At 29.2% G+C, this 25,618-nt stretch overlaps 5 protein-coding genes across 10 annotated transcripts; 2 read left to right on the forward strand and 3 right to left on the reverse strand.

Moving 5' to 3' along the window:
* The first annotated feature begins 292 nt into the window (after positions 1 to 292).
* Positions 293 to 10,052, forward strand: LOC124955000 (transmembrane protein 268). 3 transcript variants are annotated; one of them, XM_047508757.1, is made up of 10 exons: positions 293 to 523; positions 1,221 to 1,950; positions 2,045 to 2,425; positions 2,519 to 2,683; positions 8,924 to 9,095; positions 9,192 to 9,340; positions 9,403 to 9,574; positions 9,650 to 9,711; positions 9,788 to 9,814; positions 9,909 to 10,052. In XM_047508757.1, the coding sequence occupies exons 2-9, from the start codon at positions 1,348 to 1,350 to the stop codon at positions 9,800 to 9,802; spliced, it is 1,719 nt and encodes a 572-aa protein (XP_047364713.1). In that variant the 5' UTR covers positions 293 to 523; positions 1,221 to 1,347; the 3' UTR covers positions 9,803 to 9,814; positions 9,909 to 10,052. The 3 variants fall into 3 exon arrangements, with proteins under 3 accessions (XP_047364713.1, XP_047364712.1, XP_047364714.1); XM_047508756.1 differs by having other exon boundaries at positions 294 to 523; positions 9,650 to 9,814; XM_047508758.1 differs by lacking the exons at positions 8,924 to 9,095; positions 9,192 to 9,340; positions 9,403 to 9,574; ... (1 more) ...; positions 9,788 to 9,814; positions 9,909 to 10,052 and adding exons at positions 4,312 to 4,507; positions 7,116 to 7,639 and having other exon boundaries at positions 301 to 523.
* On the reverse strand, positions 7,991 to 8,691 carry LOC124955005. The gene is made up of 2 exons (XM_047508767.1): positions 8,419 to 8,691; positions 7,991 to 8,313 (listed from the first exon to the last, which is right to left on the reverse strand). The coding sequence occupies exons 1-2, from the start codon at positions 8,537 to 8,539 to the stop codon at positions 8,096 to 8,098; spliced, it is 339 nt and encodes a 112-aa protein (XP_047364723.1). The 5' UTR covers positions 8,540 to 8,691; the 3' UTR covers positions 7,991 to 8,095.
* Positions 10,014 to 12,954, reverse strand: LOC124955001 (protein catecholamines up). Of its 3 annotated transcripts, none has more exons than XM_047508761.1 (4): positions 12,801 to 12,954; positions 10,876 to 11,967; positions 10,741 to 10,816; positions 10,014 to 10,654 (listed from the first exon to the last, which is right to left on the reverse strand). In XM_047508761.1, exons 2-4 carry the CDS (start codon positions 11,941 to 11,943, stop codon positions 10,479 to 10,481), a joined length of 1,320 nt encoding a protein of 439 aa, XP_047364717.1. In that variant the 5' UTR covers positions 11,944 to 11,967; positions 12,801 to 12,954; the 3' UTR covers positions 10,014 to 10,478. The 3 variants fall into 3 exon arrangements, with proteins under 3 accessions (XP_047364717.1, XP_047364718.1, XP_047364716.1); XM_047508762.1 differs by lacking the exon at positions 12,801 to 12,954 and adding an exon at positions 12,284 to 12,649; XM_047508760.1 differs by lacking the exon at positions 12,801 to 12,954 and adding an exon at positions 12,262 to 12,647.
* Positions 12,615 to 16,720, forward strand: LOC124955004 (lysM and putative peptidoglycan-binding domain-containing protein 2). Its single transcript, XM_047508766.1, has 5 exons — positions 12,615 to 13,235; positions 13,353 to 13,664; positions 13,739 to 13,891; positions 14,023 to 14,147; positions 14,248 to 16,720. Exons 2-5 carry the CDS (start codon positions 13,488 to 13,490, stop codon positions 14,477 to 14,479), a joined length of 687 nt encoding a protein of 228 aa, XP_047364722.1. The 5' UTR covers positions 12,615 to 13,235; positions 13,353 to 13,487; the 3' UTR covers positions 14,480 to 16,720.
* A 954-nt stretch (positions 16,721 to 17,674) lies between these two features.
* LOC124955003 (trafficking protein particle complex subunit 3) lies at positions 17,675 to 19,374 on the reverse strand. 2 transcript variants are annotated; one of them, XM_047508765.1, is made up of 3 exons: positions 18,436 to 19,374; positions 17,862 to 18,225; positions 17,675 to 17,761 (listed from the first exon to the last, which is right to left on the reverse strand). In XM_047508765.1, the coding sequence occupies exons 1-3, from the start codon at positions 18,709 to 18,711 to the stop codon at positions 17,757 to 17,759; spliced, it is 645 nt and encodes a 214-aa protein (XP_047364721.1). In that variant the 5' UTR covers positions 18,712 to 19,374; the 3' UTR covers positions 17,675 to 17,756. The 2 variants fall into 2 exon arrangements, with proteins under 2 accessions (XP_047364721.1, XP_047364720.1); XM_047508764.1 differs by having other exon boundaries at positions 17,675 to 18,225; positions 18,436 to 19,371.
* Positions 19,375 to 25,618: the final 6,244 nt, after the last annotated feature.

Raw genomic sequence — 25,618 nt, forward strand, 5'->3', positions numbered from 1 at the left:
GTAAATATCGTTGAAATAATTTAAAACCTTTCGTTGTCGTTATATTTGTATATAAATAAAAAAAATAATGTAAGAATGAGAACATGAAGTTAAACAAAAAGAATAATAAAAAAGAAAAAGGATAGATATTATAAGAATACTGTCGGAAAGAAGTAATTTAGTATGCATTACAATTGATTGTCGTTGTCTAGTTTGATGGGAGAATAATTGTATAGAGGAAAACGGGGGAGAGAGAGAGAGAGAGAGAGAGAGAGAGAGAGAGAGAGAGAGAGAGAGAGAGAGACAGAGAAGGAAAAAAGAGAGAGAGAGAGAGAGAGAAAGAGTGAAAAAGAAAGATATGCATATCATTGGAAACATGACTGTGAAGGGATGGAGTGGGGAGCGTGGGGCCGTATGCTTACGTATTGTGTCCTTTATTTATTCCCCTCCCTAGCCTCACCTCATCCTCCATGTCATATACCTTGATGTCGTACATTACGTACTTTTTCACCTCGCGGTCATGAGACAGGTTGTATCGCAGCAGGTACGTTTCAAAAAATAATCCTGTAATTCACAATTGTAATATTATTCGAAGAAAAATCGTAGAATTATTATTACCAAGGATTTGTATAAATGGAAAGAAAGGAAAAAAAAAAGTGTAGAAGGAATTTCCATATAGGCAAACACACAAATGTCTCGAAAAATGTACCAGTTTTCTTTCATTTCGGTTCATATTTTATTTTTAACATTTAAATGTTAATAATATGTATATAGATATATGCCTAATATATCATTAGTTTTATAATTGAGAAATAATCATTGTGGTCGTTAATTTTTTTTTAAATGTTCATATTATGAACATATGTCAATTTGTACTAGCTTAAAATTAGTGCTTTTTTTTCTTCATGTATGTTTGTTTGCTTTTTTTTTTTTAATATTTAAAAATTTTTTCCCTCTATTTTTTTTTTTTTAATTTGTATAATGACGAATATATTTTAACAATGTATTAAGGCTCGTCTTATTCTTTAACGTTTATTATCCAGTCACGCATTATTGCGTAGTAAAATAATTTTTTGATAAAACGTACGTTAATTAACGATTTTTTATTTACCTATTAATCATTAGCTTATTTGCGTTAAGATTTATCAAGTTGACGTTGAAAGATGAAAACTATGTTTTTATTGTCCATTATTTATCAAAATTTTATGATATTATTTCATTCTTTAATTGTCTACTTACAGATTAGAAGAAGAGTCCTATATTGTCAAAAACCTGGGAAATATACTAATAATTCTAAAAATAAGATAAATAAAAAGTTGGATGACACAAGTATTATTTTAATTAAATCCAATTACTTTTATTATAAACATGAGTTCCCAAGATACAACTGATCATGTATCAGAAGCCAGTCCTTCTGATATCACTTCCAAAACAAAAAACTGGGTCCAATTTGAAGAAGAAGTAGAACCATGCGAAACAGTGTCTAAAGATGAATCAAAATATGTAAATAAAGTGCAAAAAAATACTCCAGCAGTGATAAAGCCAGAATCTGTTACAATAAATGTTGATAAGATTGGAAAAACGGTTGAAAATTTAGAAGTGATAAATAAAACAAATAATGAATATAGTGGTGCTGTGATAGCAACAGAATCCGTCCAAATTAATTTAGATAGATCAGGATTAAGTCGATCCATTGTCTCTGAGAGTACAGATCTTAATGTTCCGTCCGATATTAAAACTACAGATCCAAAAAGTGCTTCTTTAAAAACAGTGGATTTGCGAGATGTATCTAATGGCAGGAATAATCCTAGTAATGTTATAAGTACACCCATTGGAAACATTAGACAAGGATTTGCAAATGGTGATACTATTGTTACACTTTTACCAGTTAATACCAGATGGCCTTGGATAACTCCAGCTAAATTTAGACCAGAATTAGTTCCAGAGGAATTAATGGCACAAGGATTAACGGTAAATATTATAGTAACTTCTTTTTTAAATTACTGTTATACGATAAAAAATATCGAAAAACAAATTGATATATATGTACACATATATACTGCAGCTTACTGTCGAGGACTATGTGCATATAATGGAATTGCTTGTAAACGATGTACGTTTCAATATGTATAATGTATGCTATAAAAGAATACTTGTCCTTTGGATATTTACTGCATTTGTCGTATTGCTTGGTTTGCTCTTTTCTGGAGTAACTGGCCTTACATTGTTTGGGCTTGGCGTCATGTGGCTAGTCCTGAATGCAGCTGCAATCTTTTTTTGCATGTTTATTAAAATAAAATTGAATCATAATCTGGAAAAGTGTATGGCACAAGTTAATAAGCATTTATTACGACATAAGATATTACTTGGATTGGATGACAGAGGAAAAATATCCTGCCATAAAGTTAATCTCTGTTTCATATATTTTGATACTACAGACTGCATAGTAAGTGTCTTTCATTATTATTATAAGTAATAACTGTTATAGATATGTTTATATATATATTTGCTAGCAGTAATAGAAAAATAATTTTATTAGAAAAAACTCCAAGAGGTGATAGAACGTGAAGAATGTGAAGGAAGAACAATTAGAAGTAACGAAAATGATACACAGCGTAAAAGAGAGTTACAGCAACGAATGGATATTGATGATAGTGATATTGTAATACAAGGCAGTACAACAACTCGAATTTCCCGGAAACAGGTAAATTATACATTTTCTTATTTTATAAATACTCTTGAATTTCAAAAATAATTATTAAACTATGATAGAGTTAAAATATAAATTTGATGAGTTAATTTCTTCACACACAAATATTGATTTAATAGTTTTCAATATTATATGTGTAGTACTATAAATTAAAATAAAATACTAGGGTAAAAGTGAACAAGTATTATGCCGTTACGTGCAACGTTGGGCAAAGGATTATTTACGTCGACGTCTGGATTGGACGGTCGATGAAGATGGAAATCCTTCTTCCCCACGTCATATTGCATCTGCTTTGTGTCCATGTCAATATGTTGAAGAATGGTTGCGTAACAAGCCACGTATACAGGGCAGAGATTTTTGTCCTAGATGGAGTAGTTTTTTAAGGGATAGGGGCATATGAGGATAATAAACTTATGCACATGTACTTATGCACAATAGTTATTATAAGAATTTATAAAGTTATAAAGTTAAATGCACAGTAGAGCGTGTGCACGTATATATATATATATCTATATACGTGCACACATATATACATATATGTTTACCTGCATTACAAAGACATTTTTTAATTTATATTACAAATAAGAATTTCATTCATTATTCTGAATTATACATTACTTTATCATAGATTTTTTATAAAATCTACGTTTTGTTTTTATTTAGCTCTTCATTTGTATTGACGATGATATCAAAATAATAACTCTTACGACCTCTGTACATGTGCAGTAAAATAGTATCATAACATATTATAAAACAGATATTATGCAGGTAGTTTATTTTTAAATAATTTTTTTGGTATTTAAATCATTCTTAAATATCTAGATTTATGTCTTGTAGACAACTATAGCAGTTAGGATTTGATATTTTTTACAAACATAACAGTTTTACTATTTCTATATGGAGAATGAAAAAATATTGTCATAAAAAGTAATTATACTTATACGATTACATTTGAGGTATAATATGCTATTTGTATACAAACAATGAACAATGCAATTTGTGTTACCTTAAAACAATTCATAACTAATTAATAATAACTAATATAATATATATTTTGGTAATGGTAATACATTTTTAATTAAGAAAACGTTAAAATCAAGTAAAAGTTAATACAATTAGTATGATATAACTTCCAAGATTATAAATTTGGAAGAAAATAAGAACTTAATAAATAAAATGGTACGAATATTCCGTATAATTTTACATAGTACTTATATAGTATATAAGTATACTAACTCTTTTAACAAATTAACAAATTAAGTTGTTGATATACATTTTACTCTAAAAATTATTAATTAATTAATCAAATAAGAATTTTTTCATCATTATTATTTTTGTTCTTTTTTTTTCAGAAAAAAGATAAATGATTTAAAATATTTGAGTTATAAAATAGCGAATGAATACTTATTTTTCATTTTATATTTTCATGTTGCAATATGAAAATTAATTTATATTAAATGGCATTTTTTGTTTTCCCCTATATTGTTTTACACTTTATACAAAGAAGTATAACTCTGCCATGTTTGAAAAAAAAGTACTTTTTAGGATATAAACTGAAGATTATTATGTCAATAAATCAAATGCCGATCTGAATACTGAATGATGATAGTATGTGTTGGCAGGAACGGGCGGAGTTGCTGTTGCTGAGGTATGCTTCTCGATGGGCACGTCACTTTGTGCGTCGCAGACTTGATTTGGTTATAGACTCACAGGATCGTAATAGAAGCATCACAGGCCTTTCTGTACCACCACGTCACTGCGTCTCCGCCCGTTGTCCTTGTCAATTCATTGAGGATCATCTAAAATACAAACCTAGAGGCAAGTTAACGTTATCAAGGTTTTTTTTTATACCAGATCTTAATTTTAGGTAATCACCGCAATAGATATTAAAAATGTCATAATGCACCTGAAGAAAAATACTTAAAGCTATATTTTATCAAGTGCATTAAATTGATCTTTCAAAGTGTTATTTCTCTATCAGTTATAATCCAATCTATATTACTTTCGCTATATATTTTTCTTATTAATAATAATAAGATATCTCATATCACATAATAAATTTATCATCATAGAATAATATAGTACGATATATAATTGCCATTTATTATCAATAATCATTAAGGATTATATGCTTGAATTCTTAATGGCTATAATGTGTTCAATAACACATAAAGCAAAATATATTAAAAATTAAAATATTTTTATATCATTTACTCACATAAAAGATCAATATACTAAAATATTATTTAGATTTGATATTTTTTAAACATTTTGTTTTAAAAAATTGTCTTTTTTGTAGTTATTAAATTAGTTTCCTGTTATTTATTGAACAAAAATGTTTTATTTACTTATTGATAATGTACTTGCTCTTGTCTCTTACTACAAATATATATGTATTCATTACATATAATTTGTTGTTTCATAAATATATTAGCAAAAATTATAAGCCATTATAGTATTTGCCATATTAATATATTGTATAAGTATATGTTAACTCATATATTTTAATGTTTATTACGATAATAACATATTGATCATTCAATGATGGTAAATATTTAAGAAGTTACAAGAATTTTATATAAAGAGATATTTTACATTTTGTCTAAGACTGATTTTCGTGCAGAATTTTAATTTGATTTTACCTTATTATTTTTAAATATATATATATATAATAGTATTCATTCGCTATTTTTAATTAAAAAAAATTGTTTTATTTTAATTTTCTTTAATATATACTTTTAATTACTCTTTGTTACAATATTGAAATCAAAAAGTTAAATTGATTTAGAATTTCATAAATATACAAGCACATTATTTACGTTAAATTGAATTATTTAACGAAAAATAAAAGAGAATATTGTAATATAAAATATCTATAATGATTAAGTAAACTCATGTTCTTTTTAAGGGAAAATTATAGCCAAATCATTCCCGAATAAGCTTAAGAACATTAAGTTTTATCTATATCGATATGAACTATGAGAATAGTAGATTAAAATTATAAAATTTACTTAAGTATATTTCAATATATAAACAAAGATTAAAATTTATGTTTATTGTTTCCGTCCTAAAAGTGAAAATTATTGATTAATATAAGATCATAATTATACATATGAAAAAATCTATAAAACAGTTATAGATAATATCTATATTGAATTTCATAAAATTGAATTTTAAACAGAATTGTTTAATTTTTATACAATAGGATATATATAAATCATTTTTACACATTGTTATAAAAATTGTTATTTGTGTCTGTGCGTGCGTGCGTGCGACTTTCGTGTGTACGTACGATGAGCATTGCAACCGAGTCAAGCTACACATATGTTACCATCAGGCATGGATAGAAGAAAGATGCATATTTTTATATATTTCTTTTATTTCTATGTTTTTCTACATCTCTAAAAATAAAAAATAGCATATATATAGTTTGTTCTATTGCATAATTCATCGTATCTTTATATACATACGATGCTCTCAGTTGGATAATTGATTTTTATTATTAATTATAATGGCACAACGTAACATGAATGTTTTTCTTTGAGAACAAATCGTTTATTTAAATCATGAAGAAATATACATATATATATTTCTCTAAGGTTCAAGTACTTAAAACTGAAAACACACATATACATATGTGGGTATGTATTTTCAACTACGCCATATATGAGAAAGCACAAAAAAGAAATATTTTGTTACGTAAGAGCAAAAAATCATTTCCTAATTCGAAACGTTATATATTTATAACATTTTGCGTGCGCGTGTTTTATACTTGAAAAATATACGCGTGTGTATTTCTTCTTCTATGCTATTGTATTCCTATATAGAAAAAAAATATATTATTATATTGAATGTTTAAATAAGTGCTAAATTTCATTTTTAACACAGCCTACATCTTTTAAATGACTAATATTTATCTATGCTATTTTATTGCTCTTTAAACATGTTTATTTATATTTATTTTTGCTTACTGAATTAATTTTTCTAAAAAGAAAAGAAACAATCTTATTATGTAATTAACATATAATTAATTACCGCATGCAGCTGGACAAAAGGTGGTGGAACTTCCTGCTATATCTCGTCATTGAATCAAAACTTTATAAAAACTATTAAATGTATGGTATTACGTAAGTATTGTATATGTATTTTTAGTGCTAATTACCTGTATATATATTACATACAAAATTATCAGTTACATTAAATAATCTTAAGTAATAGTTTATGCAGTAACTTTATGAATGTTTTTAACTTTTTTTTTAGCTTTAAAATAAATAAAGCAAATCTTAATAGACCTTTTGATAACTCTATTAATATTAGTAACAAATAATAGTTTATTAATGTTTAATCCATTTGAACATTTAATATAACTTACATGATATTATATACAGTGTATCAAACTAATACAAAGTATGCATGACTTTTTCAGGATATCCACCTGGTTTCACATGGTGTGCTTATCTCAATGATCCTATGGTTCGATTTGATGTATTACCAACTCACTGATTTTTTTTATCACTTTTTATGCTAATTATTCCATTTTTATATATACATTCCAATTGATATACCTAAGTAAGGTATAAGCACCCAACAGAATTATCATGATATTTAATAAGAACACAATTTGAAAATATTTATAAAATGAATATATTCAATGATTTAGTAGAAAGACAATAAGGAGGACATTGATCAAAAGCACTTTAAAATAAATTTTCATATTTCAATATAGGAAAATGATAGAACTATTAGCAGTTTATAATATCACAAGGATACATATTGAAGTGTCGCATGTAATAAACAATAATTACTAGAGATACAAATCTATAAAACACAATGAAAATTATTTTACAAAAATTCTGAAGATATACGAAACAGTATATAAATATTTATTATACATACAATAAGGGAAAACAAAAATTCCAAAATAAAATGTTATCTAATACAATCGATAGCTCTATAAAAATTGTTTACTATGATAAAAAATAATATAAATTAAATTTTATAATTTATGACTATTCGAAACGAATACAAATAATATTTAAAAGTTTAATTAATTACTACGTATCATTGTCTTTTATACATATTAAAAGAACAAATAGTGCCTTATTTACAATAATCGCACAATATTTAGCAGCGAAATGTATTTACATTCATATGTAGAATTATAAAATACACAATATTTGACGCATCTTATTCATAAGTCAAAGTTTCTTTACAATTCATAGTTATAATGTCTATAACTATATTATATTGTAAAAGATTTTACTTTTCTGTATACAATAAATTATGGCTTATATAATTTGATGCTCTAATAAAAATAATTTTTAATTAAATAATTAGTTTACATTTGATATAGATAATAAAATATATTTGCAGTCTATAAATTATTTTATTAATAGAGGACACATATCACGTTATAAGAGCAGCTTGTGCCTGTTTTCTGATGCTATCTGCAAGTGCTCTTATTTCTTCGTTATCCGTTTGTAATTGTTCTTGTTCTCTTTTTAAAATTGTTCCCAATTGTTTCAATTGTTCTTTAACGTTCAAATAAATTTTTACTTTTTTGTAAATGTCCTCGGAATTATCGTCATTAGACAAAATATATAAATTTTCTGTTTCGATTTCATCTGAAATTTTTTTTTTTCTTAATATTTATTTAAACTTAATAAAAAAACATACTTTCAAAAATTATTTATATTTCAATAATTTTTCTAATTTTTATTTAATAATACCTTTATTCACTACTTTAAATGCAACATCATCCGCCGATGCGTTGGAAAGATCTTCTAACATATGCTCAGGATTCGGAAAATTAGGTCTAGGTGGTAAATTATGTTTCTTATTCCCAAACATATTAATTTTATATTAAATATCACGTTAATAAATTGAATGTGTAAGAAAATATAGATAAAAACGTAAACGCTGTAAAAATTTAAGGAATTCTAACTTAACCTTTCATGACATAAATCATACAAACGTCAAGTCTCTTCACTGCCGCGAGGCGCGCTATATACAACTTTTTCTTCCTTACCATCTAAGCAAAAAAACATTGTATTTTGAAATATCTGAAATATCATTCCATAAAAAAAAAATGTCAACAAATATAAATGATTATCCATCATGCATTAAAATTGTAAGTAGTTATTGTATATTTATTATTAAATATTGATATGTCAGTGGGAGTGTTAAATTAATTTTGAAGAAATTAATATATTTAAAATTTTTATCTATTTTCAGCCAAATACAAAACAAAATCATAAAACCATAGAACAATATCAAACGAAAGAAAGTTTACCATTAGTTGTACAACAACAAAAAATAATACGTGTAAACAATGCATTATTGTCATTGGCAAATCAAATATTTGGAGAAGAAAAGTGGAGTTATTCTATTACTAATCAAACATTAGGTATTTATTGGAATAATATATCTATAATTCTTGTTTTCAATGAAATTTATTAAATAGAAGAACAAGATTAAAATATTTATTCTATATTATTTGCAGATTTTGTTGACTCTGCCTGGGATATTTATGTTGTTGGATGCTGTACATTAGTAAAAGTACAATTACATTCAGGAATTTTTCGTGAAGATATGGGATATAGTGTTAAGAAAGGATCAGTGAAAGGTGAAGCTATACATTGTGCTAGACTTGTAAGTAGAAATGCACATATGTAAATATAATACACTTCATACTGCTTGTATTATATTTTTAGGCTTCTTACAATGATGCATTAGTTAAAGTCTTATGTAGTTTTGGTGGTAAAATAAAGACAGAAGCTGAGGAACTTGCGAAGGAACTATCTAATTCTCTTACTCTTCCTAAAAAGAAGTTGTCTTCTTCAGTAAACCATGATATAAATGAAACAAAAGAAAAAGAAAAAGAAGGTAATCAATCATTTATTCACCTTTTAAAAAACTTCTATTTTAGGAAAATATATTATATTGATTAAATTTATTTAGAGGCAGTACTTGAAAATACAAGTAATGTATTGTGCCAAGAACCAGAAGTTTCCAAGACAAACGTCAATAACATACCTTCAAGTAATAATGTAAATTGTATGAAAAATCAGTTAATTTCAAAACCAAATATTTTTACAGATCAAGAGGATATGAACAATAAAAAATGTAAGAATAAAGATAAAATAAATGATATTACTTTTCTTATGTTACAAATAATAAACTTTTTTTTTTTTTTTCATATTTAATGTAATTATTATAGTATCTACAGAAGAAATAATTCGTCAAGAGAGGAAGAGAAAACAAATGGAGAAACAAATGGAATATAGAAGACTGATGAAAGAAAAGGAATTAAAGAAAAGTAATAATTTATAAAAAGGATAATATTAAATTTAGAATACAACTGGATTTCATCATTTTTTCATCTCTAAAGGTAATAAATAGATTGAATTTTATCTAAAAATAAGCTTAACACAAAATTAAACCTTATATATATTAAGTACAATTATATTAAAGTATTGGACCTATTAGATATTGTTAAGGTACTATATAAAAATTTCTTGATTTATATGATAATTTATAAATATCATAATTTCACTAAAACTCATTGGTTAGTCAGGATAATAGAATGTATAATGTACAATTTGATATATAATTTTTTTTATAAAATTAAATTTATAGAATCGGCATTATTGCTAATAAATCATAAATTTCATGATAACACAATTTTATGTCACGTTTTTGTTAATTTATGGATTATTACAAAATATATAATAACAATAATAATAAAGAAATGTATTATTAAAAAGGCCACATTATGTAAAATATATCTCTATTCATATTCTGTTATAAGTACCATCATATATACTCCAAATAGAAGTGCAATAATTTCTTTAACGGATTGCCAAAACTTAGTGTCAATTAATAATTCTGGTATCACAGAGACAGTAGCAATATAGATAAATCCTCCAGCTGTGAATGGAAGAATCCACATTGTTGCAAGATCTCCTAAAATATTAATATTATTAATATCATGAGTGAAGTATCACATGAACATGGATTATTTTCTTTGAGAGGAAAATTTTATAATTTACCCATTCCTTCTACTAATAAGGACACATAAGTCCCTAACAAAGCACCTATCGCAGTAGTTAACTGCAGTAACATAGCCTGCAATAAAAATTCTTATAAATATACATACATAAGGAATAGTTTTCACATATGCATACCTTTTTCTTACTACAACCACTTTGTACCAAAATGGCAAAGTCACCTATTTCATGAGGTACTTCATGTAATAAAATAGTAAATGTTGTTACATAGCCAATAGTGTTTCCTGCTAAATAGCTGGCTCCTATAGCTAGGCCGTCAGTAAAATTATGTAAAAAATCTGCAACTAAATTGAGGTAGCCTGCAATTTTTATATCATTCATGGGTTCTGAATCCTTTTCAACGGATGTAGATTTATTATTAACAAGTGACTTGTCTTTAGTCTTCTTTGTCGTAGAAACAGCTTTTTTCTTATCAGATTCTTTTTCAGTGACATTAAGAGTATGAGAATGTCCATGATTACCTTTTATCATACGTACAGCTTTCTCAACAATTAAAAATACAATAATTCCTAATAAAACGCATAAACCGACAGACATATCATGTTTGTGATCAGTTTCCTCATGTTCGTGATCATGAGAATGGTCATGAGAATGGTCATGAGAATGAGAATGCGAAGATTCATGTGAATGAGGAACTAATGCATGAGGAATAAGATGAAGGAAAGCATCTCCGAGTAGACCGCCTGATGCAAAGCTCAAAAGTATTTTTAATAATGGTTCGCGTTCCTTAGTATTATCTAACGGTACAAAAAGTAATATAAAAAAAGGAGCTATAGAAATGAGCAAAGTAGAACCCATAGCTTTTAACGTTATCTTATTATGTTCATTAGTAGGAAAAGATGATTCTTGATGATATTGATCATTGTGCTTCTCATTATGTTCATTAGTAGGAAGAGATGATTCTTGATGATGATATTGATCATTCTGTTGTTGTCCATATGTATGCATATGTTCCTGCTTGGATTGATGTTTATGGTGATCATGTTTCACAGAGTGCTGATTTTGCAAATATTCTTCATTGGCTTCTTTCGAATATTTAAAACTGGGTGATTCATCGTATTCATGTGTTTGGCATATAGCCGGTAAATTTAAAAACACAAGCAATAGAAACACCGCAGTTAATATTCTATAAATCCACTTTTTTCTTTCCGATTGTTGTTGCCGCCTATCAATCGTCGCCATCATTGTTATGCCAACTCAGCTCGATTTCTACAAAATGCAATTTACTTGATTTTACAATGAAATTTAATTTTAACATTCGTAGACGTAGATACTCAAAACGTTCATGTCCTTTCTTTAACGTGGCATCATCGAATAGAAACTGACATAAGGAAACCCAATAACAACCAAGTAGCAAGATATTGTTAAAAACAAAGTAGAAGAAGTAAAAAAAAGCCCAACAAATATATTCTTATCATGACTTATTCTATAATATCTTGCTCCCTTTTTTCCATATCATTATATTTTTTTTATGTTACAATTAACGAATACTATTTATCTTACAATCTTGTAGAAATCAAAGTACATTTCAAGTTGAAATATTAAGCTTCATTCACACATTCGTTCAATTTCGAACTTGATTTGCGACTTAATCGATACATATTGTTTGTGTATGATAACTCGATCAGCAGTGTAGCAAACAGTAAAATTCTTAACTATATATCTTTCTTAACCTATATTTTCATGATATCAATAACTATTTACAAATTGTATTCATAGTATGGAACAAATAGAATATTAATTAAAATAATCTAAGAGAATACATATATGTATTTCTATATTATGTAGAAAACTTTTAAATAATTATCGATATCACGAAAATATAGGTTAAGAACGACATATAGCTAAAAGTTTTACTGTTAGCCACACTGCTGGTCGAGTTAATTGTTGATTAAAAATGTTAATCGAACTTAATCAAAGTAGCCTTTAATATTCTAAAAATACATAAAAAAAAAAAGAACATTCGAAAAACATCTGAACACTTAAAGAAAGAAGAATAAGTTTCAAGAGATATATAAATATTGAAGAGAATATATATATACCTTTTGTTATAATTGAAAATGATCTTCGTCTGCGATTGGCTAAATAAGTTACTTCTTAGAGACAAACACGTATAACTCTACAGATAAAGTAGAAATCGTCGTGACTTTCGTAAAACTTCAAAACTGTAAATCATCTGAAAATAATAGATAACTATTTGTTAGTGTATTGGATCTACGTATAAGTAATTTAATTCGTAGAAGCTAATCAAAAATAAAAAGGTCACGATTAGTGACCCTTGCGCATGTTACTTGATTCCATTGACTAAAATTTAGCAAAGAAAGAAAGTGAAACTAAATAGACGTGCAGTGTAAAGTGAATGTGTCGTAATATTTGTTCGAGTAAAGTATACTAAGTACATATTCTCATGACAAATCACGTGCGATCAAGAATGCAATAATAAAATTTGCTTTTACATCCTTTTGCTTGTTATACAAGTACGTATAAAAATTTAAGATAATTTATGATTATCTTAAGTAGTATTCAGAAATTAAATATCATCTTATGTTCAATTATTGTAACTGATTATTTATTTCATGTAATGTTTAAAACAGATGCACTATATACTTACCAATGACCCAGATAGGTTATGCCATTATGATACCTGATCTAAATTTTTTCGCCTACAATTATACTAAGAAGTACTATGTCTGCTTCATTGTTTAATACATTCACTCAAAGAGTTTACAATGGAATGGAATGGCTCTAAAGAAATGGAGGAACGGAGGTGCATTGCTGATACAGGGAAAACATTAAGAAAGTATGGAAGTACAGCTAAACATATGATGAGAGCAGAGAGCTTAATAAAACATATTGTTGTGTCTACGGATACACTTCAAGGAATTGCGTTGAAGTATGGCGTTACAGTATGTATTTCCAAGTTTTATGTTGATTAATATTGTTGTGAATATGAATTCATTCAATTCTTTAATATTTATAGACAGAACAAATAAGAAGAGTTAATCGACTGTGGGCATCAGATAGTTTATTTTTACGAGAATATCTCCTTATACCTGTTAGCACAGACAGCCCATTAGCTTCGTCTGTTGAATGTGCTGTGTACAATGATTCAGAGTGTAATTCTACTCAAAATGTAAGTAAATTTTATAATTATGATTTAATATAAATGTACCTGTGTATATGTATATATAATATTTAAAAACTCTTTGTTATATTATTTCTAACTTGTATATATAATTTAACTAAAACTATATTAATTTGTAGGTATCTAGTCCATCCGTAATATCGCCATTAGATGATGAAAGTTCAGCTGATGATTTTTTAGCAAAAATGGATACTTGTATAGCTAATGTTAAAAAAGAAATTAAACGTGCTCAAGGAAGTAGTGAGTAAGTTGATATGATAGTAATATAAAAGTTGCTTTTTATCATTGAAATACTTTATATATCTGTATCTTAAATGGGTATTTAAATGGTTATTATGTTTTAGATTCTGTAATGAAGGTAATGATACTTATGTGCAACAACGAAGAACATCTAATAAGTTTAAAGATTCACTTCCTTCAAATACACATATATCAGCCCATTCATCAGAATTAAGGCTGTCATCCTCTAGTGATATGCAAAATTTTCCAACTGCTGTAGTTATGACCCAGGGAAGAAAAGTAAAAACGTCATTACAAAGACTTCAACAGCAACAGGATGAAATGTTCCAATTGTAGCATCTAAATCTTATACATGTATAATATTTTACAATTCAGCAGATGTTATTAAAGACCTTGCTGAAAAGAGCACTCTAGGTATCAATGTGTACAAAACATTTCTTTATTTGACATAAGTTATTCTAAAATTAATATCTTCATTGTGTCTTTCGTGTTTTTTTGACACTTAATCCATCTCATCTGATAGAAATTATTGATATTAATTACATATGAAGGACATCATTAGATTATTTTTTTTATATTTGGTTACAAGTAATTTTGAAGACTATAAGTCAATCAGCTTTGTTCGACCAAATACTTTGAATTCTTAGTATGGACCATATGTGCCTTTGATATATATTTGTACACATTATACAATAATTCTGTTGTTATTCTCTTAAAGTATGTAAATAAATACTACATCTTGTTACATACATTGTAATGTGTACCAACAGACGAATAGCAATTGACATTGCATAAAATATTGGATTTTTCATTAAAAGGCACACTATAACATATTTACAGCGAAATAAAGACAATATACTATATAGTTTCAATAGGAGCTATTGGTAGTTACAATGATTTTTCAAGATATAGTAAAATGATATCTACTGTGAAATCATTTTTTGTGCTATAATATTAGTCTTCCTCCTTATATTATTAGAATTTTCCTACATTATTAGCATTGATCTCTATACAGTTATTTATATATGATATTGTTTAAATATTGAAAATTAAGTAATTTGATGTTGCATTATATATAAACTTGAATTTTACTTAATAATGTTAAAATATACCTAAAAAGAATACTGCCAAGAATCAAACACAAATATATTGGTAGTATTTAATGTACTTCTATTAAATTTGTTACAATTCTATTATTCTATGTAAAGTTATGTTAAATTTTATAAATCTATAGAAAATTTATGTGAAAAATTATTGATTTAGATCTTTTGTTACTCTGAGCAGCACAAATTGTAATAATTTTTGTAAGTTACTTATTATGTCACAATTATCGCATTTATTGATTTATAATTTATGTACAAAAAATTATTTTTATTTTCATTTATTTTCAACAACAAATATTTTTTTTACATTCTATATAAAACTATAAAAATTGTTATTTTTGCCACTAAAACATTTTTCAAGAATATTTTCATCTATATTAGGCAGTTTTTAATTGTTCACATATGATCATTATAAAATGTCAGTACTTTACTGTAGTGAAATTGTTATGTGACAAATTATAAATCGCAAAATTGTTATTTATCCAAAAATTATAATTCAGTTAATCAAAAAGCAGAATAATAATATAAAATTATTAAATTTCATTATGGTTGTTATTAACATGCTTTAAGAGACAACAGAATATACTTATATCTTTTGTTATGATTTTTTGTTAAATTAATATATTCTGATGAAAAATTACATTTTTTTTATTTGGAACAGATTTTAAAAAATAATTCTTGGAAAAGAAAAGAAAAAGAAAAGACCTACAATTCTTTAATGTCCTTTGAATATGTAATCTCTTTCATAAAATTAGTTAGAATCATATTTACATTTTTGTTGATTTATATGATAAAAATATAAAAGTAATATTTGTAACACTTTCATATAGAAGTATTTTAGTTATAACATTAACAGCAATTTATAATTTTAAGGACTGCAAAGATGTTATATATATTTATTCATTATGTACGGTGTAGCTGATAAGTGTTGTGTGTGTATATATATATATATATATACATGTATCTATAAAATATATACACTTGCAAATGCAAGTATATAATTTCTCTGTTATATACAACTTTGGAACACTATGATAATAGAATACTGATATTACAATCTTCCTATCTTAGTTAGTTTGGGAATTGCAATGCATCACTTCACTTGATGTAACGATTAAATAATAACTACAATAACAAAGATTAGAATAATTAAGAAAATGTCCTATTATGTAATAACATCTGTAATTAATGCAAATACTTAAATTATTCAGAATATATAAAAATAAGAAAGATAAAATGATATGTTGAAAATATAATTATTTAAAATGCATGATGATAATAAGATGCCGATTTATAAATATTATAAGGAATTCTAGATAATAATTTAATAATTTAAAAAATACAATGATGATAATAAACTTATTTTCTATTTTTACATGCATTCTGCTCGCTATGATGTAAACATATATTTTTCCAAAGATTACAGAAAAAAACATTATTGTTTCAATAATACAATAAAGATATTTCATTCTCATATGTTGCAACTATTAATTTAAACGTCACCTTTCTTTGTAATCATTCTTTCATTTTAAAAACTTTTTACTTACTTAGATATTTCCAAATTTAATATATCTAATTTGCTTTGAATTAATCTAATAGGAGGTACTATGTATGTACCACAATTACATTTTGTATCAATTATCAAATTAAACGATCCTAATCGATTATTGCAAAATGGACAATTTAATCTTCCTTTCGTCCAGGATGTCTACAAAGATATATACACTTTATTAATCTTATAAATGACATATATATATATACATACACTACTGTTAATCATTGCTTTTTATAATAATTTATATAAAAATATATAAGAAAAATTGATTTTACTTGATCTATTATTTCTTGTATCCATGTTGGCAAATTTTCCGTGGACATATATAAAAAATGTTCAATAAAATTGTCACCACATCCTGCATGTTGGATATTACTTTTATCTTCATTATGGGATGTAAGCAATGTAAAACTTTCATTTTGAAAAAGATTTTTACGGCAATGTCTACACTTCACTTCGATCATTTTAAAGAATTGTTAATTCAAAAGATATTTCGTACATTTATAAATCTATCACTAATATAATGGATTGAAAAATCTATAAATTGATCTATTGTAGCTCGTATGAAATTTTCATTTTTAAGGTTATGTGGTTTGATAAACATGACTTCCTATATATATATATATACATATATATATATATATATATGATTTGTTTAAATTTTATTTTTTATTAGATAACTGACAAGACTGACATAAAGTTTACTATAAACACAAATGAGCATTAAGGTCTTTGCACTGTAGATATTAATATTTTAATTTTACTTATAATTCATATATTAATGGATTTAAATTTGTTTATATACATACACATAAATATGTATATTTGGAGTAATGTATCAATATATAATCATAATGATATTCAATAACAGAATATTTTGATATAAAGTTTATTTATAATAATATTATAATAATGCTAATACGGATTTAGTCTTCACCAGCAGGTATTGCATCCTCTAACCTTTTAATGAATTTAACACGTAATTCAGTTATATTATCATTTTTCAATTGATCTTGAACAAACCAACATGCAACCTCCATTTGTACCATTTCACACGCACCTCTTAATATCCCTGTCAATATATTACAATATTTTAGATTTAAACAATGATCTGGTAATTCTACGAACTCAGTTAATGGATTTGTTTCAAAATATAAAGAAAATTCATCTCCAGCAGCACTCCAATTTGTAATCGTTGGGGTTATTCCAAGATACATTTTAAATCCGGTTTGAATTTTTTCAGCTGTATCTCTGAAATCGTAGCATCGCCCAGATCCAGTACGTGCTAGAAAATCTTCTATCAAGCGAATTCCCATATTATATCCCATTCTATCTAATTGTTTATTAACTTCTTCTACATTCTCGTAATCTTTTAGTAATTGGGCAACGAGAGCTCCATAAGTTAATGTGAATAATTCAGAGTTCTGTGAAATATAAAAATAAGGAAGTTTCTCATAATGTTAAAGTCATAAAGGAAGATAAAAATATCATATGAAAAGGAAAGAATTCTCATTGACTTCTTACGTCTCTATAAATTTATCTAACGTAATTTTGAAAGATAGTATCAATTTGAAGAATTCTAAATATATATTATTTAATAAATAAAAGGTTAACGTTCAATAACATATACTTACAACTTTCTTAGCTTCAAGTTTTGTTCCTGTACGTGACATTACGTTATTGTAAAATGACACTTTACAACTGTTCAAACGCACTTCAATTTTTAAACAATTTAACTTTAAGTGAATAATCTGAGATTTATATATCAAAACTTTATTTACAATAGGATTATAATATATTATAATTTTTGAAACATGACATATATCAATAAACAGAATTAATAAACAAAAATCGTGGAAACTGTCAGGTATGATACATTGGCGGCCATATATAACATAGTTTCTTCTCATGCGATCGAGTTCTCCTATGCCAGTTTAATTACAGCGATGGTCGCTAGATGCCAGCACTTATATTATTCGCTCTCTTTTTTTAATTCGATGAACTTCATACTGTTCCTATTATTAAGGCTGTTCGTTCACCATCTTTCGCTCGAATAGTGTGTAACTTCAGCGCCAGGTATAGATAAAATATGAACTACAAAAGCAAACGAGAAATATTGTTCCTCGTCATACTTTTATCATATCGGTGTATAAGTTTATGTTGATATACACCTCCCGAGCGTGAATATCTATTGGTTTCGTGTAAGATAGAGTAAGTAGTTTAGCTGACTGAAATCACAATTTTCAGTCTCTTGCGTGTGTCTTGCAGCGATATTATAACGGTATGTATTTTATTGTAAAAGCATAAAGAATAATAAATATAATTGATATATCCGATAATTAGTATATAAATTTGGGATGTAAAGAAATTACTTTTGAATTGAACTATATCTTTTCTATTTACCCGTTAAAGTATTATTGACGATGTAAAGTGTTAGTACTTTAGTATTTAATCAGAATTCGAATGAAGGAATTTCGAAATACATTGAAATATGCAGCTATTCGCCCGATAGTACTTACGTTGCGCAATTTACCATTAGATTTCAATACATCGCAAGTACTACCGACCCAGGTCTCACTACGTGGAAGTTGCTGCATGTGGAGACCCACGGACTAACGGTGACTCTACTCTAAAATCCGCGTGCCGCGATACCGATCCGTGATACCTTTCCGCTTCAATGCATTGGCTTCTTAACTAACAGGGTATGCGTAGCTTAGCTACAGCACACCTCTTACAGATAGCTCCACCATTTGCACCGTCCGCTTCAGACATAACGGATTATTAAGCACATCCGACTTCGTGCTTTCCGAATTTCGAACAAACAAAGCGCACTCCTTAGAAATACTAATCGCGTCGCGACACTCACGTGTGTGTTATAATTACGTAGATTCTACTGTTAAGCCGAAGTTCGCGAAGTACCCCCCTCGAAATATCGAAAAAATCAAACGAAGTCCACGGTAGGACCTTAAATCGCGTCCGAACACCCACACGAGTGTTAGAAAACGATGATTCTACTCTACAATTCGCGTTTTCGATTCGAACAATCAAACGTAATATAATCGCGCCCGAGAACACCAACGCCTGTGCCCGCCGACACGCGCGCCAGTGTTCTTCCTATCCTTCCCGTATTCGCGCGTAGAAATCGATGATGAATCCCGCCATGCGACGAATAATCTGGCCGCTGATGAACCTATCCCTCGATGACCTATACTGTAAAAGAAAAAGATAAAGAGAAAATAAAAGAACAAAAAAATATATAAAACAAAATAATATATACATACATATATAAAATACAAATAGAAAATAAATATATATAAATAGATAAGAGACCTAGAAAAGAAACGAAAAGAGAAGCAGCATGCGCCATTCCATGGTTCCTACCTAAAACTTATAAATCATAATTAATAACATAATCAAAAACATAATTAAAAGTATAAGCATATAATTAAACACATAATTAAATACATAATTAGAAAGAAACAACATAAATAAATATTAAGAATACATAATTAAAAGGAAATAACATATTAATAACATAATTGAAAACATAATTGAAAACATAATTGAAAAAGAAAAATATGACATAGAAACGAGAGCCGGAGAAAGAAAAGAGAGCCCCAGAAAGAGAAGAATAGAGAGCCCCAAAAAGATGAGACAAGAGAAACAGCTTTATATGATGCTGAGACAGCAACCCGCACAGAGGCCCTCACCCATGGGCCCCACCCATGGGTCCCACCCGAAATACACAAAGGATAATTAATGAAAGTAAATAAGAACAAAAATAGAAATGACAGCGAACATAAAAGATAGATAGTAAAATTTCCTTTCGTTCCTCCGAGAAATTATTGTACAATAGATTCCTGCTATATTTCTTCTTTTGAAGAATTATTAACGATATAAAATGAAAATATGTTAATGTTTAGTTGGAATTAGTTTGAAAAGATATTGGAAAAGTAATGCAATATGCAGCCATTCGCTCGGTAATACTTGCATTTAAAAATTTACAATTAGACTTTGCAAGTAATACCGACCCAGGTCTCACTACGTGGAAGTTGCTGCATGTGGAGACCCACGGTCTAACGGTGACTCTACTCTAAAATCCGCGTTCCGCGATACCGATCCGTGATACCTTTCCGCTTCAATGCATTGGCTTCTTAACTAACAGGGTATGCGTAGCTTAGCTACAGCACACCTCTTACAGATAGCTCCACCATTTGCACCGTCCGCTTCAGACATAACGGATTATTAAGCACATCCGAATTCGTGCTTTCCGAATTTCGAACAAACAAAGCGCACTCCTTAGAAATACTAATCGCGTCGCGACACTCACGTGTGTGTTATAATTACGTAGATTCTACTGTTAAGCCGAAATTCGCGAAGTACCCCCCTCGAAATATCGAAAAAATCAAACGAAGTCCACGGTAGGACCTTTAATCGCGCCCGAACACCCACGCGTGTGTTAGAAAAACGGTGATTCTACTCTACAATTCGCGTTTTCGATTCGAACAATCAAACGTAATATAATCGCGCCCGAGAACACCCACGCCTGTGCCCGCCGACACGCGCGCCAGTGTTCTTCCTATCCTTCCCGTATTCGCGCGTAAAAATCGATGATGAATCCTGCCATGCGATGTATCGTCCGGCCGCAGATGAACCTATCCCTCGATGATCTATCCTGAAAAAGAAAAAGCTAAAGAGAAAATAAAAGAACAAAAAAAATATAAAACAGAATATAATATATATATACATATATAAAATACAAATAGAAAATAAATATATATAAACAGATAAGAGACCTAGAAAAAGAAACGAAAAGAGAAGCAATATGCACCAAACCATGGTTCGACCTAAAACTTATACATAATAATTAAAAACATAATCAAAAACATAATTATAAACATAATTATAAACATAAACATATAATTAAACACATAATTAAATACATAATTAGAAAGAAACAACATAAATAAATATTAAGAATACATAATTAAAAGGAAATAACATATTAATAACATAATTGAAAACATAATTGAAAAAGGAAAATATGAGATAGAAACGAGAGCCGGAGAAAGAAAAGAGAGCCCCAGAAAGAGAAGAATAGAGAGCCCCAAAAAGATAAGACAAGAGAAACAGCTTTATATGATGCTGAGACAGCAACCCGCACAGAGGCCCTCACCCATGGGCCCCTCCCATGGGTCCCACCCGAAATACACAAAGGATAGTTAATGAAAGTAAACAAGAACAAAAATAGAAATGACAGCGAACATAAAAGAGGGATAGTAAAATTTCCTTTCGTTCCTCCGAGAAGTTATTGTACAATAGATTCCTGCTATATTTCTTCTTTTGAAGTATTATTAGCTATATAAAATGAAAATATGTTAATGTTTAGTTGGAATTAGTTTGAAAAGATATTGGAAAAGTAATACAATATGCAGCCATTCTCTCGGTAATACTTGTATTTAAAAATTTACAATTAAACTTTGCAAGTAATACCGACCCAGGTCTCACTACGTGGAAGTTGCTGCATGTGGAGACCCACGGACTGACGGTGACTCTACTCTAAAATCCGCGTTCCGCGATACCGATCCGCGATACCTTTCCGCTTCAATGCACTGGCTTCTTAACTAACAGGGTATGCGTAGCTTAGCTACAGCACACCTCTTACAGATAGCTCCACCATTTGCACCGTCCGCTTCAGACATAACGGATTATTAAGCACATCCGACTTCGTGCTTTCCGAATTTCGAACAAACAAAGCGCACTCCTTAGAAATACTAATCGCGTCGCGACACTCACGTGTGTGTTATAATTACGTAGATTCTACTGTTAAGCCGAAATTCGCGAAGTACCCCCCTCGAAATATCGAAAAAATCAAACGAAGTCCACGGTAGGACCTTTAATCGCGCCCGAACACCCACGCGTGTGTTAGAAAAACGGTGATTCTACTCTACAATTCGCGTTTTCGATTCGAACAATCAAACGTAATATAATCGCGCCCGAGAACACCCACGCCTGTGCCCGCCGACACGCGCGCCAGTGTTCTTCCTATCCTTCCCGTATTCGCGCGTAAAAATCGATGATGAATCCCGCCATGCGACGAATAATCTGGCCGCTGATGAACCTATCCCTCGATGACCTATACTGTAAAAGAAAAAGATAAAGAGAAAATAAAAGAACAAAAAAATATATAAAACAAAATAATATATACATACATATATAAAATACAAATAGAAAATAAATATATATAAATAGATAAGAGACCTAGAAAAGAAACGAAAAGAGAAGCAGCATGCGCCATTCCATGGTTCCTACCTAAAACTTATAAATCATAATTAATAACATAATCAAAAACATAATTAAAAGTATAAGCATATAATTAAACACATAATTAAATACATAATTAGAAAGAAACAACATAAATAAATATTAAGAATACATAATTAAAAGGAAATAACACATTAATAACATAATTGAAAACATAATTGAAAACATAATTGAAAAAGAAAAATATGACATAGAAACGAGAGCCGGAGAAAGAAAAGAGAGCCCCAGAAAGAGAAGAATAGAGAGCCCCAAAAAGATAAGACAAGAGGAACAGCTTTATATGATGCTGAGACAGCAACCCGCACAGAGGCCCTCACCCATGGGCCCCACCCATGGGTCCCACCCGAAATACACAAAGGATAATTAATGAAAGTAAATAAGAACAAAAATAGAAATGACAGCGAACATAAAAGGGAGATAGAAAACTTTCCTTTTTCATTTCTCTGAGAAATTATTGTACAATAGATTTCTGCTATATTTCTTCTTTTGAAGAATTATTAACGATATAAAATGAAAATATGTTAATGTTTAGTTGGAATTAGATTGAAAAGATATTGGAAAAGTAATACAATATGCAGCCATTCGCTCGGTAATACTTGCATTTAAAAATTTACAATTAGTCTTTGCAAGTATTATCGACCCAGGTCTCACTACGTGGAAGTTGCTGCATGTGGAGACCCACGGGCTAACGGTGATTCTAATTTACTCTAAAATCCGCGTTCCGCGATACCGGTCCTTTATGCCTTCCGCTTCGGACATCTAGGGCGACTTAGCTAACAGGAGGTATATAGCCTTAGCTACAGGGACCCCACTTACAGAGAGCTTTACCGTTCGACACACTCGCCTCGGGCATAACGGATTATTATGCACATCTGAATTCGTGCTTCCGAATATCGAACAATCAAAGCGCATTAATCGCGTTCACGACACTCACGTGTGTTATGATTACGTAGATTCTACTGTTAAATCCAAATTCGCGAAGTAATCTAATAGAACTGTTGAAGAAATAAAACAAAGTCCCCGGTAGGACTTTTAATCGCGCACGCGAACATTTACGTGTGTGTTAGAATAACGGTGACTCTAAGTTGAAATCCGAAGTGACATGAGTTAACCAGTATTATGACTCTCGATGATATTTGATCGAGGGATTTTCCCCCGCTTACAAATAACATGATCGTTATAATGTCGATCAGCTACATGTACTGCACTACTAGGTGACACCGTTCGCGCACCCCGAATTTCAACACTAAACGGAAGTCCATGATAGGACTTTTAATCGCGCCCGGACACCCACGCAAGTGTTCGGAAAACGATGACTCTACTCTAAATAAACTAATCGAATATTCGAGCAAACAAAACGAAGTCCCCGGTAGGACTTTTAATCGCGCACGCGAACACTCACGTGAGTGTTAGAATAACGGTGACTCTAAGTTGAAATCCAAAGTGACATAAGTTAACCGGTATTTTGACTTTCGATGTTATTTGGTCGAGAGATTTTCCCCCGCTTACAAATAAGAGGACCGTCATTACATCGGCTAACTACATGTACAGCACTACAAGGCAAGCCGTTCGCGCACCCCGAATTTCAACACTAAACGGAAGTCCATGGTAGGACTTTTAATCGCGCCCGGACACCCACGCAAGTGCTCGGAAAACGGTGACTCTAAAAAAAAACGCGTTCGCGAGATAATCTAATCGAATATTCGAGCAAATGAAACGAAGTCCCCGGTAGGACTTTTAAGTCGCGCCCGCGTACATTCACGTGAGTATTAGAAAAACGGTGACTCTACTCTAAATTCGCGTCTTCGATTCGAACAATCAAACGAAGTTTAATCGCGCCCGAGAACACCCACGCTTGTGCACGCCGACACGCACGCCAGTGTTCTTCCTATCCTTCCCGTATTCGCGCGTAAAAATCGATGATGAATCGGTGATCCAGACCGGAGAAAACGAAGAAACGGAGAAAATATGAGAAAGAAAAGAAAAGATAGACAAGACCTCGCGCACATCACAATATTGCTTGATGATCCCTCGATGATCCCTGAAAAATAAGAACAGAAAGAGACAAAATATATGAGATATAAAAGAGATCTAGAGAAAGAAAAGCAATCAATAAAAGCAATAGCAGCCAGCATAGAAGCCCATACTCATTGATTTTTAATCGCGAGTGTTAGAAAACCGGTAACTATATTCCAAAAATCGCATTCGCGCGATAAATCGAATTTACTTACATATAAAACGAAGTCCCCCATAAGACTTTTATCTGCACTGTGAACATCCGCCGACGTTCTTCCTATTCTCCTCGTATTCGCGTGTAAAAATCGATGATGAATCGATCCATGCAACGATGTTTCCGACCGCAGATGAATCCATTCCTCGATGGTCTATACTGGAAAAGAAGTAGCTAAGGAGAAAATAAAATAAAGAAAGAAAATATATAAAATAGAACATAATATATATATATATAGATTATAAATAGAATATAATAGAAAA

This window comes from Vespa velutina, chromosome 17 (genome assembly GCF_912470025.1).
Source record: "Vespa velutina chromosome 17, iVesVel2.1, whole genome shotgun sequence".
NCBI lineage: Eukaryota > Metazoa > Arthropoda > Insecta > Hymenoptera > Vespidae > Vespa > Vespa velutina.

Bases quoted from the DNA above. Each gene is read 5' to 3' on its own strand.
- LOC124955000 (XM_047508756.1), top strand. From the start codon at position 1,348: ATGAGTTCCCAAGATACAACTGATCATGTATCAGAAGCCAGTCCTTCT. The intron at 2,684-8,923 runs GTAAATTATACA...ATCTATTTTCAG, and splicing joins CTCGAATTTCCCGGAAACAG to CCAAATACAAAACAAAATCA. The intron at 9,341-9,402 runs GTAAGTAGAAAT...TTATATTTTTAG, and splicing joins CTATACATTGTGCTAGACTT to GCTTCTTACAATGATGCATT.
- LOC124955005 (XM_047508767.1), bottom strand. From the start codon at position 8,539: ATGTTTGGGAATAAGAAACATAATTTACCACCTAGACCTAATTTTCCG. The intron at 8,314-8,418 runs GTATTATTAAAT...AAAAAATTTCAG, and splicing joins ATTTAAAGTAGTGAATAAAG to ATGAAATCGAAACAGAAAAT.
- LOC124955001 (XM_047508761.1), bottom strand. From the start codon at position 11,943: ATGATGGCGACGATTGATAGGCGGCAACAACAATCGGAAAGAAAAAAG. The intron at 10,817-10,875 runs GTATGCATATGT...TTTTTATTGCAG, and splicing joins GTGGTTGTAGTAAGAAAAAG to GCTATGTTACTGCAGTTAAC. The intron at 10,655-10,740 runs GTAAATTATAAA...TTAATATTTTAG, and splicing joins CTTATTAGTAGAAGGAATGG to GAGATCTTGCAACAATGTGG.
- LOC124955004 (XM_047508766.1), top strand. From the start codon at position 13,488: ATGGAATGGAATGGCTCTAAAGAAATGGAGGAACGGAGGTGCATTGCT. The intron at 13,892-14,022 runs GTAAGTAAATTT...ATTAATTTGTAG, and splicing joins AGTGTAATTCTACTCAAAAT to GTATCTAGTCCATCCGTAAT. The intron at 14,148-14,247 runs GTAAGTTGATAT...ATTATGTTTTAG, and splicing joins CGTGCTCAAGGAAGTAGTGA to ATTCTGTAATGAAGGTAATG.
- LOC124955003 (XM_047508764.1), bottom strand. From the start codon at position 18,711: ATGAGAAGAAACTATGTTATATATGGCCGCCAATGTATCATACCTGAC. The intron at 18,226-18,435 runs GTAAGTATATGT...TATATTTCACAG, and splicing joins AACTTGAAGCTAAGAAAGTT to AACTCTGAATTATTCACATT.